We start from the raw sequence: 13,614 nt of genomic DNA, 5'->3' as shown, positions 1-13,614 counted from the left end.
CCAAAGTCCTCAGCATAATGGTGGACAGCTCGGCCTGGAGGTAGGGCTGGTGGGGGCGAGACTCAGACATTTCAGTCACGTCTGGGTGTCGTCCGGCCTAGATCCCTGGGTACTAGATATTGTGTCCCAGGGGTACCTGCTGGAATTTCAAGATCTCCCTCCTCACCCGTTCTTCAAATCAGGTTTGCCTGCTTTGCCGGCAGACAGGGCTACCCTACAGGGAGCCATCCAGAATCTGGTGGAGGCACAGGTTATTGTACCAGTTCCTACCCAGATGCAAAACAAATGTTACTATTCGATCCTTTTCGTGGTACCGAAACCGGATGGTTCGGTCAGGCCCATTCTGAACTTAAAATCACTAAACCCCTTTCTGAGGGAGTTCAAGTTCAAAATGGAGTCTCTAAGGGCAGTGATATCAGGTCTGGAGGAGGGGGAATTCCTGGTATCCCTAGATATCAAGGAATGGTACCTCCACATTCCAATTTGGCTGCCGCATCAGGCTTATCTCCGATTTGCTCTGTTGGACTGTCATTTCCAGTTCCAGGCCCTGCCATTCGGCCTCTCCACAGCACCAAGGTGATGGTGGAAATTATTGTTCTCCTCCGCAGACAGGGGGGTGAACATAATTCCATATCTGGACGATCTGCTGATAAAGGCATCGTCCAAGGAGAAGCTGTTATGGTCCATAGCTCTCACGACCCAGCTTCTCAGGGAACATGGTTGGATCCTGAATCTTCCAAAATCTCATTTGGAACCAACCAGGAGGTTGTCCTTTCTGGGAATGATCCTCGACACGGAAGTGCAGTGGGTGTTTCTTCCAGAGGAAAAGTGTTGGTGATACAAACAATGGTACGGGATGTCCTGAAGCTAACCCGGGTGTCGGTTCATCAGTGTGTTCGCCTTCTGGGAAAGATGGTAGCCTCTTACGTGGCTCTGCAATATGGGAGGTTTCATGCTCAGTCCTTCCAACTGGATCTCCTGGACAAGTGGTCGGATCCCATCTACACATGCACCAGAGAATACGTCTGTCACCAAAGGCCTGGATTTCTCTCCTCTGGTGGCTGCAATTACCTCACCTTCTGGATGGCCGCAGGTCCGGGATTCAGGACTGGATCCTTCTAACCACGGATGCAAGTCTCCGGTGCTAGGGCGCAGTCACTCAAGGGGAAAACTTCCAAGGAAGGTGGGCAAGTCTGGAAGCCGGCCTGCCGATAAACATTCTGGAACTAAGAGCCATCTACAATGGTCTTCTCGAAGCGGCACATCTTCTGAGAAATCGGGCCATTCAAGTGCAATCGGACAATGTACCGACAGTGGCTTACATAAACCGACAGGGTGGAATAAAGAGTGGACGCCCTAGTGACTCCGTGGGTGTTCCAATCGGTGTACGTGTTTCCTCCACTTCCACTCATTCCAAAAGTTCTCAAACTCATAAGGAGAACAAGAGTTCAGAAAATCCTCATTGCTCCGGACTGGCCAAGAAGGGCTTGGTACGTGGATCTTCTGGATCTACTGCTAGAATAGCCGAGGCCTCTGCTCTTTGGGAAGACCTGCTGTAGCAGGGGCCGTTCGCCTATCAAGACTTACCATGGCTACGTTTGACGGCATGGAGGTTGAACGCTCGGAAGGGCATTCCGAACAAGGTAATTCCTACCCTGATACAGGCTAGGAAAGGAGTAATGTCAAAACATTACCATCATATTTGGAAAAAGTATGTATCTTGGTGTAAATTCAAGAAGTTTTCTGCGGTGGAGTTTCAACTGGGACGTTTTCTCCTCTTCCTGCAAACAGGTGTGGATATTGGCCTGAGGTTAGGATCCATAAAGGTCCAAACTTCAGCCCTATCCATTATCTTCCAGAAACAATTGGCTGCCCTCCCTGAGGTTCAGACTTTTTTGAAGGGAGTTCTGCACATCCAACCTCCCTTTGTACCGCCTACGGCGCCTTGGGATCTTAACGTGGTCTTGCAGTTCCTCCAGTCGGACTGGTTTGAGCCTCTACAGGAGGTTGAGGTCAAGTTTCTCACGTGGAAGGCTGTCACTTTGTTGGCCTTAGCTTCTGCTAGATGTGTGTCGGAGTTGGGGGCTTTGTCATGTAAAAGCCCATACTTGGTCTTCCATGAGGACAGAGCGGAGCTTCGGACACGTCAGCAGTGTCTTCCGAAGGTTGTGTCGTATCAACCAACCTATTGTGGTGCCAGTTGCGACTGACTCCTCAATCTCATCAAAGTCCTTAGATGTTGTAAGGGCTCTAAAGATCTATGTGAGGAGGACTGCTCGTCACAGGAAATCGGACTCTCTGTCCTGTATGATCCCAAGAAAATTGGGTGTCCTGCTTCTAAGCAGACGATCTCTCGCTGGATCAGGTTCACTATCCAGCATGCATATTCTACGGCAGGCTTGCCGTGTCCTACGTCTGTTAAGGCCCACTCTACTCGTGAGGTGTGTTCTTCCGGGGCGGCTGCCCGTGGTGTCTCGGCATTACAACTCTGCCAAGCAGCTACTTGGTCGTGGTCGAACACGTTCGCAAAGTCCTACAAGTTCGATACTTTGGCTCTGAGGACCTAAAGTTTGGTAAATTGGTTCTGCAGGAGCCTCCGCGCTCTCCCTCCTATTCTGGGAGCTTTGGTACATCCCCATGGTACTAATGTGGACCCCAGCATCCTCTAGGACGTAAGAGAAAATAGGATTTTAATTACCTACCGGTAAATCCTTTTCTCGTCGTCCGTAGAGGATGCTGGGCGCCCCACCAGTGTTTCGTTATGCTGCAATGGTTATTTAGTTCAGTACTGCTTAGTTCTGGGTAAGTACTGTTTTGTTACTTGGTCAGTAATCCTGTTCAGCCGTTGCTGATGTTTCAAGCTAGTTAGCTTGGTTTGCCTTGTGTGTGAGCTGGTATGAATCTCGCCACTATCTGTGTTAAATCCTTCTCTCAAAGATGTCCGTCTCCTCGGGCAAAGTTTCTAGACTGAGTCTGGTAGGGGGGGCATAGAGGGAGGAGCCCACACTCTCAAACTCTTAAAGTGCCAATGGCTCCTAGTGGACCCGTCTATACCCCCATGGTACTAACCCCAGCATCCTCTATGGACTACGAGAAAAGGATTTACCAGTAGTTAATTAAAATCCTATTTTTCCTACACTGAAACTAACCTAAAGAAAACAGAAAACAATTACGAAATTACAGAAAGCTTAGAGCAAAACCTCATATAACCATTATAACGTCATGCTTTTACTGAAATTCTGTTTGGCAGAAAATGATGGCGATACATATCTTTTTACATACAGAACAAATACAGTGATGTTTATTAATTTATTAATACATTTATAACCCTGTCTGGTCTTCCTAATCTTTCTAAGGTTACGTTTAGATCATGGAAGATCTCTGTCCGGGCTGAGCACAGGAAAATCCCACCAATAGAAGTTAAGAAAACACACAGTGAATTCTTAGAAGCATCAATGTTGCACAGTAAGTTTCTGGTGCAGCGCTAACATAAAACACTGACACTGAAGTTGATTAGTTTTTTTTTTTTATAATAGCTATTCTGTTATTTCAGATTAGTTGTAGTGTTACACGGACCATAAACCTTGTATTATGCAATATATTTTTCTATATTACAATTTTCCTTCTGCATCCTTTCCCTTTACTTTTGTTAAATTAGGGTAGGGTTAGGGACAGCCCAAACCCTAATGGTGCCCACACACTGAGTGATTCGCAAATCGTTAATGATTTCCCTTGAACTCCCACTGCTCTCCGGCATTCCTGGACAAACTATATAGTGCATATACATAAGATAGATGTTAAGATCTGAGGAGTGGCCACATCCAGGAGCATGTTGTCGTTGATGATAGCTTCAGATCTTGACCGCAGCAGGGAAGATCAGAGGATACATCAAATGAGCAGTGAGGACGTGCATCAGATCATTATCGTTCGTGGACATAGGACCTCATTCAGGTTGGATCGCAAATTGCGATACAACCACTATAATTAAGATGACGATGTGGGCGCATGCGCAGGGTCCGTTCTGTGCATACGCCTGCATTTACTGAGGGCACTCGGCATGATTTGCGAACACCTTTGCCCGATTGACACGCAGAGGCATTCGCTGGGCAGCAAAGTTCTGTTTCCAAGATGGAGCGTTGCGTGGGCGGTGGCTTTCCAAACAGGGGAGTGGAAGCTGCGTTATCGGGGCGGCTGCATGACATCACGTTCAGCTGCTCCATTCAAAAAGATGGCGGCGGGCATCCTGCCGTCGCAGCCAGGCTGCGCCAGCAGGGGGCATCCCTGATTTCTGTGGCCCTGCACTAATTGCGGCCAATTGTAAATAGTGCGTGGTCTCAGAGGGGGGAGGGCAGCAATTAGCATGCTGGGTGGCCTTGACCTGCCATGGGCGGCACCCAGCATGTGAGTCAAAGTATTACAAATTCTGTTACCAGAATTTTATAAATGATCTATCATTTAAATGTATTCTAGGTGAATTTTTGCTTGTATATTTCCACAAAAATTGTTACCTTTTGCCTGATTAGCTAATTGGATTACCACCATTGTATGGGTGATACAACAGAAATAATTAGTGTGTGAACAATAGCGAGTTTTTTATTCAGAAACACCAGCATAACAAATGTTGTTCTCCATGCTATTTAGTATCAATTAGAACATCCCATTTATGCTATATCTTTCCTTTTCCTTTTCCTTTTCCCCTTTCTCATCACTCTCTCATCTGGTTGACAGCAGTGCTGGAAAGGGCTCTGCCCTCTTCAGCGTACATTTTGCTGTCACAACAGAAAGTAGAAGTGCTCCTGTCTTTCTTCTTTTTCCATCTCCCATTCTAGGGGGAAGAAAATTTCTGCATTTCAATTCTACTCTACTTTAAGACAGCTTTAGGTCTTCCTTTTCAACACTCTCTCATCTGGAAAAGCCTGGGGCCAATTTTTTCCAGTGACGTGTAGCAGGCAGAGTACAGACAGCAGAAGTGGGTTCTTTCTTCCTTCATATATCATCTTTTACTATTCAAGGTCGTACTATCCTGAAAGTAGCCCGATCTTTAACCTCGGAAGCTGATAGGATAGACCTGGCTAGTACTTTGAAGGGGGACCACTTAGGAATACCAGGCACTGTGGATATCACCAAGATGATCACCTAATTGCTCAATTAACACTGGTAGAGCAGTTCTATACTACTCACTCTCACTAATCTATTTTCACCTCCTATCTCTTTATTATAATATAGATAGAAACATTTGGACCGTATAGGTCGATATTTTAAGGAACAGAATAAATGTTAAGTTTTAGATTATCCATTTTCACATCATCATACTGTATATCATGATTTAATATTGTCATAATTTTCAATCAAAGAGTGCTCCCAAAAAAGGATTTCTTTTGTCTTTCCTTTCCCTTTTTGTGTGTAAATTCTGTTAAAAAGCAGAATTTGCAATCCTTACTTCGTAGGGTCCTTAGAACGATTTGAACTTTTGTAAACAATGTATCGTTATCAAATCAGCCCTAAAATCATTCAGTGTGTGGGCACATAACCCTAAAGCCCTCCATACACTAGAATGATTATTGCAAATCGTTTGCATTTTACTAACGAGAACGATCTGATGTGCGGTCCCGCGGGTTTGATGTGTCTTTAGATCTTCCTTGCCACAGGGAAGATCCGATGTTATTGTTAGTGACAGCATTCTCCTGGATGTGGCCACTCCTCATATCCTAAGATCTATCTTTATGTGTATGCACAAAAACGTTTGTCCAGGACTGCAGGGGATCTGCCAGGGAGTTCAAGGGTAATCTTAAAGACTTGCATCTTTCTAGTGTGTGGGCACCTTAAGATAATATGGGCTGCACGTATGATCAGAGGATGAAATGTTCGACTCGCAGGAACGCAAATCGCATGGTAATGGTACCCAAATAATGTATGATGTGCACACAATGCATAGTATGAGGCATCCAAATCATGTATTCATATACGATATCGTCCTAGTGTATGGCCAGCGATATCTTTCAAACAGGATGACCACCTTCACATAATTTTATTTTCCAGGCAGATTTATTTATTTTTGTTGCCACTGCCATTAGATAATACCAGGGGCAAGCGTAGGGGATGACCACCTTCACATAATTTTATTTTCCAGGCAGATTTATTTATTTTTGTTGCCACTGCCATTAGATAATACCAGGGGCAAGCGTGGGATTTTTAGAGGGGAGTTTCCAAATTAAATCTACAATCTGCCTCTCTTCGGAACATTGTAGCGAGAAGCTGGTGGAGCAGAAGTAGAACCTAATAACAATCCTAGACATATATATATATATATATATACATACACACACATTTTTTTTTTTATACACAGTATAGCATATGGATTACTTTATTAAGAATTAACACTATAGATGGTCTATAGTATAGGCTGTATCAAACATATTTAACTAATATAAATAACAAGTGGTCATGAAAAGGTTTAACATCCTATAAATAAATAAATAAATAAAACATTATAGAACCAATAGGAGACAGAACTGCACTTTCTAAGCACACATTCTCCCACCTCATGGTAAGTCACCTATCTCTTCTTCTTTGTAGCTGCTTTCTGGTCCAGCACACTGATTGAGCACTGAGATGCACACATATAGCAAACTTTATAGAAGAAGTTGCTATACTGGGCATGTGCAGTAGCTCCACTCTGTCCCTTAAACTGCAGCAGCTCTAGTAATCATATTATCTACTATTGCTATTGTGGTCATAATTTGAGTCACTGGCCAATAGGAGGGGGATTTCCAGGCAACTGGAAACACCCCCTGCATTTGCCTATGAATACAAGGGTAAACTCTGCTTGGATGATACTCATATCTAATATTGAATTGTCCCTTTGATAATCATAATTTCTCATACGTCCTAGAGGATGCTGGGGACTCCGTAAGGACCATGGGGTATAGACGGGATCCGCAGGAGACATGGACACACTATAAGACTTTGAATGGGTGTGTACTGGTTCCTCCCTCTATGCCCCTCCTCCAGACTTCAGTTAGATTCTGTGCCCAGAGAGACTGGACACTCACTAGGGGAGCTCTCCTGAGTTTCTCTAATAGACTTTATTGTTAGGTTTTTTATTTTCAGGGAGACCTGCTGGCTACAGGCTCCCTGCATCGTGGGACTGAGGGGAGAGAAGTCAGACCTACTTCTGTGAGTTTAAAGGCTCTGCTTCTTAGGCTACTGGACACCATTAGCTCCTGAGGGTCTGAACGCTAGGTACGCCTAGATGCTCGTTCCCAGAACCCGCCGTCACCCCCCTAACAGAGCCAGAAGAAAGAAGCCGGGTGAGTATGAGAAGAACAGAAGGCGTCAGACGGCAGAAGACTTGAGTAATGGAGGTAAACGCAGCGGTAGCGCTGCGCTCCATGCTCCCACACACCAACGGCACTCACAGGGTGCAGGGCGCTGGGGGGGAGCGCCCTTGGCCGCAGTTACTGAGGTCTCGTTTAGACTGGCAAAAGAGCATAGTCGGGCCCCGGGCACCGCGTACGATACCCCCGCCAGTACATAGCAGTGGTCGCGCTGCGCGCCATTGCTCCCACACACCAACGGTTTTACTTAGGTGCAGGGCGCAGGGGGGGGGGGGGCGCCCTGGACAGCAATATGTATATTCTTTAAGGAGGTATATAGTGTGTATACACTATATACGGTTCCCTGCCTGCATATAGAACGATAGTATAATGGTGCTGAAGTGCGCTGATGAGGGGCTGGGCTTAGCCCTCACACATAGTGTTCAGCGCCATTTTCTCACTGTCCCCGCCAAAAAATGTGTACAGCGCAAACAAGGGGGGGGGCACAGTCTTTTAGTGTTATGTTGAGGGATATATAACACTATTTGCTTTAGAAATGGGCATGTAATCATTGTTGTGTATATTCTCTGTGTACTCCCTGTCAGATATACCCACTATAGTTCACTTGTGTCGACATGCGTGAGTGTTCTGTCACAAATACCTATGGGGTTCACTGTCGGCATCGCCGACGCCTGTTGGTACTTGATACAGTAGATGCTGAGTCAACTGGTCGGTAATGGTATGCTGGTCAAAAGTAAACACTGTATGGGAGACACAGTAGTATGTGGGTGACCCTGTCGGCACCAACTGTTATTACCGGGTGTAAATTGACATGCTGTAACTAACTTATACCTGTATATATTTTATATATATATGTATGGTACGGTTCCATGGGCCTGTAGCTCGAGCACAGACATGGTAGTATTTGTGGGGGAGTGATATTAAAATTATATATGTATACTTCCCTCGGACCCCTCGGGGTCGCAAGAATGTTATTTTGCCTGGTTACTTCTCCCTGCTGTCGACGAATACTAGGTTTTCTGTCGACTATAATGTTTCCTGGTAGATCCACAACTGGGGCATTCAGTACATGGTCATACACATTCAGAACACATTTAATGTCACTAGGGACCCGAAGGCTCCGGACAATCCGCTTATATGTATGTTTAATATATATATATATATATATTTGGGATATGTGTGTAATTGTGTATTACATTATGTATATTCATATTATGATTTCTAATGAATGCTGAAGTAAAAGTATTCCTTCTCATGTGCTGGTCACTCTGTTGATAAAGCTCTAGGTCGGCCGTGACGAGTTGGTCTCAGATCCTCTCAAGGAGTCCGAATGTTTATTCTTTTCCCGCCGCGGATAGAATACTGTGAAAGTCAACTCCTGGTCGACACGGGGCCCTGTCTCAAAGGATCGTATACAGGAAGCTAAGTGATATTTCATTTCTATGCTTTGGGCTTATTTGCATTACATGAGCATGAGGGAGTGTTTATATTCGGAAAGGCATCCGATAGAATTACCCTATAGAGAGAGGGGATGTGTCTTATGTTGGTTCTTCTCTATAACATTGCGGCAGGCTGCCATACGTATACAGGAGGTGTGGCCGGGGGAATCCTGAGGCTGACTCCGAGAGATACTGGAGTTTTTCCCTGGGACGGTGTACCGCTTCACAATGGTTGGTGACGCATTCTTTTGTGGGATGCAGTCGTTTTAACCGGTTCGATACCGTTATTTTTTCCTTTTCTGTGCAGACAGTGGAAGGTGAAAAGGTAAGAGTTCTGCAGCCTTGTTAGGTTCGCAGAAGCGGATGTCATTTTCTGTTTCTACCACATCCACCACATGTCGCTAAGTCTATCTGGCTGGAGCCCACTCCGGTGGGGACTCGTCTACTACTTTTCAGTTAGTCCGGGAATAGACTAGGACCTGTGAGTTAATTATAGAATCCAAAGGGGGACATTCTGGAGTTACAGATGTTTCCCCTCACTGATTTTCTAATAGATCTTGCCGTTTCCCCTCTGGAAGGGGAGGTAGTACGCGACGCCATACCAGAGGTGTGTCAGGTTCAGGGCATTGTCCTGCTGTCCCTGTTAAACAAAAACAAAAAACCTAAGAGGTTTAAACTCCGCATTCAGATTACCTGGGTGGATATCCAGGATTGTCTTTGCCATTTCACCGGAGTGATGGCAGTATGATGGTTTTCTTTCAATAGTAAGAGCCATTGTTATTCTGTACTGAGACGCTCTCCTGATTAAGGCGAGGTCAAGAAACAAGTGGTGCAAATCGTTGCTTCTCTCTGACTGCTTCAACACAGGGAATGGCTGTTGTTCCCAACAACGCAGATGTCGGAGGTGGGTATCAGAGTAGATACTGAACGGTTGAGGTTCTGTGTTTTTCCTGTGGAAAGAGGTCTGAGGATCCAGAGTCGGATCAGATTTGCAGTGACAATCCATCAATATGTTCCGTTGATGAAGCAGATGGGTGCGGCCTAAGAGGCCTTTTCGGTGAGCAGGTCAAATGCCAGAGTGGTTTTCAAGGGACCAGTTGGAAATGTGGTCCGGGTCTCACCTGCACATGCACCGGAATATAATCCTAATGGCCAGGATATCGCTCCTGTGGTGTCTGCTCGGTTCTCACCTCCTAGAGGGACGAAGGTTCGGGATCCAGGATTAGATCCTGGTGTCCATGCATGCAGATCTCCGAGGCTGCGGAGCAGTCCTTGCAAGGGAAGTATTTCCAGAGGAAAAGGTCAAGCTGGGAAGCTTGTCTGCAATAAGCTTTCTTGAATTAAGAGCTATTTTCGACAAACATATTCTTCGTGATCTGCCCGTGTTAGTTCTGTCGGACGACTTGACAGCAGTGGCGTAAGTAAGCCGCTAGGGCGGAACAAGGAGCAAAGCGGCAATGGCAGAAGACGCAAAAGTTTTCCGCTGGGTGGAAAGACTGGTAAACGCCATATTAGCAGTCTTCGTTCCGGATGTAAACGACGGAGAAATAGATTTCGTCTGCAGACGCGATCTCCATCCGGGAGAAATACAGTCATCATCGAGAAGTTTCACAGAAGTGACAAGTCTTTGAGGAGTGCCTTAATTGGACATGTTGGCGTCTCGCCTCAACGAGAGAACTCAGGGATATTGGCCCTCATTCCGAGTTGTTCGCTCACTAGCTGCTTTTAGCAGCATTGCACACGCTAAGCCGCCGCCCTCTGGGAGTGTATCTTAGTATAGCAGAATTGCGAATGAAAGATTAGCAGAATTGCGAATAGAAATTTCTTAGCAGTTTCTGAGTAGCTCCAGACTTACTCCTACATTGCGATCAGTTCAGTCAGTTTTGTTCCTGGTTTGACGTTACAAACACACCCAGCGTTCGCCCAGACACTCTCCCGTTTCTTCAGACACTCCCGCGTTTTTCCCAGAAACGCCAGTGTTTTTTCGCACACTCCCAGAAAACGGCCAGTTTCCGCCCAGATACACCCACTTCCTGTCAATCACACAACGATCACTAGAACGATGAAAAAGCTTTGTTATGCCGTGAGTAAAATACCTAACTTTTGTGTAAAATAACTAAGCGCATGCGCTCTGCGAACCTTGCACATGCGCAGTAAGCGACTAATCGCAGTATAGCGAAAATCGGCAACGAGCGAACAACTCTGAATGACCCCCATTGTTCCAGGTCAAGGGACACTCAAGCTATAGCAGTGGACGTCCTCGTGACACCTTGGGTGTTTTCAGTCGGTCTGTGTGTCCCCTCCGCTTTCACTCTTTCTGAAGGTGATAAACGTAAGAAGAACAAGGGTTCAGGCGATCCTCATTGTTCCGGTCTAGCCAAGGAGGACTTGGTATCCAGTTCTTCATGATTTACTCATAGAAGATCCCTGGCCTCTTCCTCTATGTGAGGAACTGTTACAGCAAGATCCGGGCGTGTATCAAGACTTACCGCGGCTGCGTTTGATGGCGTGGCGGTTGAACGCCATATCCTAACCCGAAAGGGTATTCCCAGTAAAGTCATTTCCACACTTCTTCAGGCTAGAAAAGAAGTAACGGCAAAGCCTTACCACCGTAGTTGGCGTAAATATGTGTCTTGGTGTGAATCCAAGAAGGCTCCTACGGAAGACTTTTAGCTTGGTCGTTCTTCTCCATTCTTTGCAAGTAGGTGTGGATGCAGGCCTAAAGTTAGGCTCCATTTCAGTGCAGTTTTGGCCTTATAAATTTTCTTACAAAAAAAAAAAGAATTGCCCACCTTTCCGGAAGTTCAGACTTTCGTGAAAGGAGTACTGCACATCCAACCTCCATTTGTGCCCCCATTGGACGCGTGGGACCTTGACGTGGTGTTGCGTTTTCTTGTGTCACACTGATTGGAACCTTTATAAAAGGTTGTGTTAAAATTTCTCTCTTGAAGAGTGGTCATGCTATTGGCTTTGGCGTCCGCAAGGCGGGTGTCGGAAGTAGCGGCTTTGTCTCACAAGAGCCCCTGTTTGATCTTCCATGTGGATAGAGCGGAATTGAGAACTTGGATAATAGTTCTGCCAAAAGTGGTTTCTGTGTTTCGCAGAAACCAGCCTATTTTGATGCCTGTGGTTACTTAAGCATTGGCTGATTCAAATTTGTCTCAGATTGGGGAAACAGAGGCTCTGTTTGTCCGGTATGCTCCCAGCATGATTGGGGCGCCTGCGTCTATGCAGTCTGTTACACGCTGGATCTGTGATATGATTCGGCGTGCTCGTTCTATGGCTGGATTGCCGTTACCGAAGTTGGTGGAGACCCATTCTACTAGAAAGATGGGCTCTTCTTGGGCGGTTGCCCGAGGAGTCTCGGCGGTTTAACTTTGCCGAGCGGCTACTTGGTCGGGTTCAAACATTTTTGCTAAGCTCTACAAGTTTGATACCCTGGCTGATGGGGACCTCATGTTTGCTCAATTGGTGCTGCAGATTCGTCCGCACTCTCCCGCCCGGTCTGGAGCTTTGGTAAAAACCCCATGGTCCTTACGGAGTCCCCAGCATCCTCTAGGACGTATGAGAAAATAGGATTTTAATACCTACCGGTAAATCCTTTTCTCTTAGTCCGTAGAGGATGCTGGGCGCCCGTCCCAGTGCGTACTGTGTCTGCAGTTATTGGTTATGGTTACACTCTTGTGGTGTTTTCTTTTCTGTCAGGCTGTTGCTGACGTTGTTCATGCCATGCAATGCGGTGTCTTATTATTGGTTGTGTTGACACACAGGTTGTGTTACATATTCTCTCAGCATGGGGCTGTGTATTTTTCATGCCGTTGGCTGGTGTTCTATTGAATGCCACGTTCTGCGGTATGTTCGAGGTCTGAGCTGGTATGACACTCACCGTGTTTAAACAATAAATTCTTTCCTCAAAATGTCCGTCTCCCTGGGCACAGTTCTCTAACTGGAGTCTGGAGGAGGGGCATAGAGGGAGGAGCCAGTTCACACCCATTCAAAGTCTTATAGTGTGCCCATGTCTCCTGCGGATCCCGTCTATACCCCATGGTCCTTACGGAGTCCCCAGCATCCTCTACGGACTAAGAGAAATGGATTTACCGGTAGGTATTAAAATCCTATTATGTTTCAGTTTGTAGAACTCAACAGAAGAAACAGCAATAGCCACAAATTGTACATTGCACATTTATATGTGTACAAGTACATATGTATTAGAATTATTAAAACAATAGGCTCATCATCAAGTATTACAATTGGATTACTAGGTATAGCATACAATTATGCAATTTTTCTATTTGTATGCATTTTAAGGAGACATTGGGGTTGATAGTGTAGTGTAAACACCCATGTGGCTCTGGCCACCCCCACACAGCACTGGTCACAGCTCCTCCCCTTCTCAGTATAGCTCCTTGAACATTTTCAGCTCCAGGCCCATCTGGGCCTTAATCCCGCCCTTTCATAAGGACAGTCCTCACTCTTATGATTTCTTTAAGACATTATTGAAGCTGGAATGCAGGGCCGTAACTAGGTGTGTGCCAGCGGTGCCTGGCACACAGCGCATCTGCACTGGGGGCGCAGTACCGCCGGCAACACCGTAGTTACATGCCGGCCCTGATCACCCCCTCCCTCCTCTCCCACTCGGTGAACCGCAGCGCGGGCAGCAATGCCCGATCCCTCCCCAGCAGTGGGCCCTGATCACCCCCTCCCTCTTCCCCCGATCAGTGAACAGCGGCGCGGGCAACAGCCCGATCCCTCCCCAGCAGCCGGCCCTGATCACCCCCTCCCTTTTCCCCAGATCAGTAATCAGCGGCGCGGGCAGCAATGCCCGATCCCTCCCCTGC

The 13,614-nt window shown here is 46.3% G+C and overlaps 1 protein-coding gene across 1 annotated transcript in view; it reads left to right on the top strand.

Annotated features, from left to right (window-relative positions):
* The window catches only part of LOC135050831 (F-box only protein 36-like), a 93,687-nt gene that overhangs the window by 34,140 nt on the left and 45,933 nt on the right, over positions 1–13,614 (top strand). The window contains exon 2 of the mRNA XM_063957132.1: positions 3,357–3,465. Coding sequence (XP_063813202.1) covers positions 3,357–3,465 — 109 coding nt within the window. The remainder of the gene's footprint in view (positions 1–3,356; positions 3,466–13,614) is intronic.

Source organism: Pseudophryne corroboree, chromosome 2, assembly GCF_028390025.1.
Source record: "Pseudophryne corroboree isolate aPseCor3 chromosome 2, aPseCor3.hap2, whole genome shotgun sequence".
Classification (NCBI taxonomy): domain Eukaryota; kingdom Metazoa; phylum Chordata; class Amphibia; order Anura; family Myobatrachidae; genus Pseudophryne; species Pseudophryne corroboree.
This window is presented reverse-complemented; position numbering and strand designations above follow the sequence as displayed.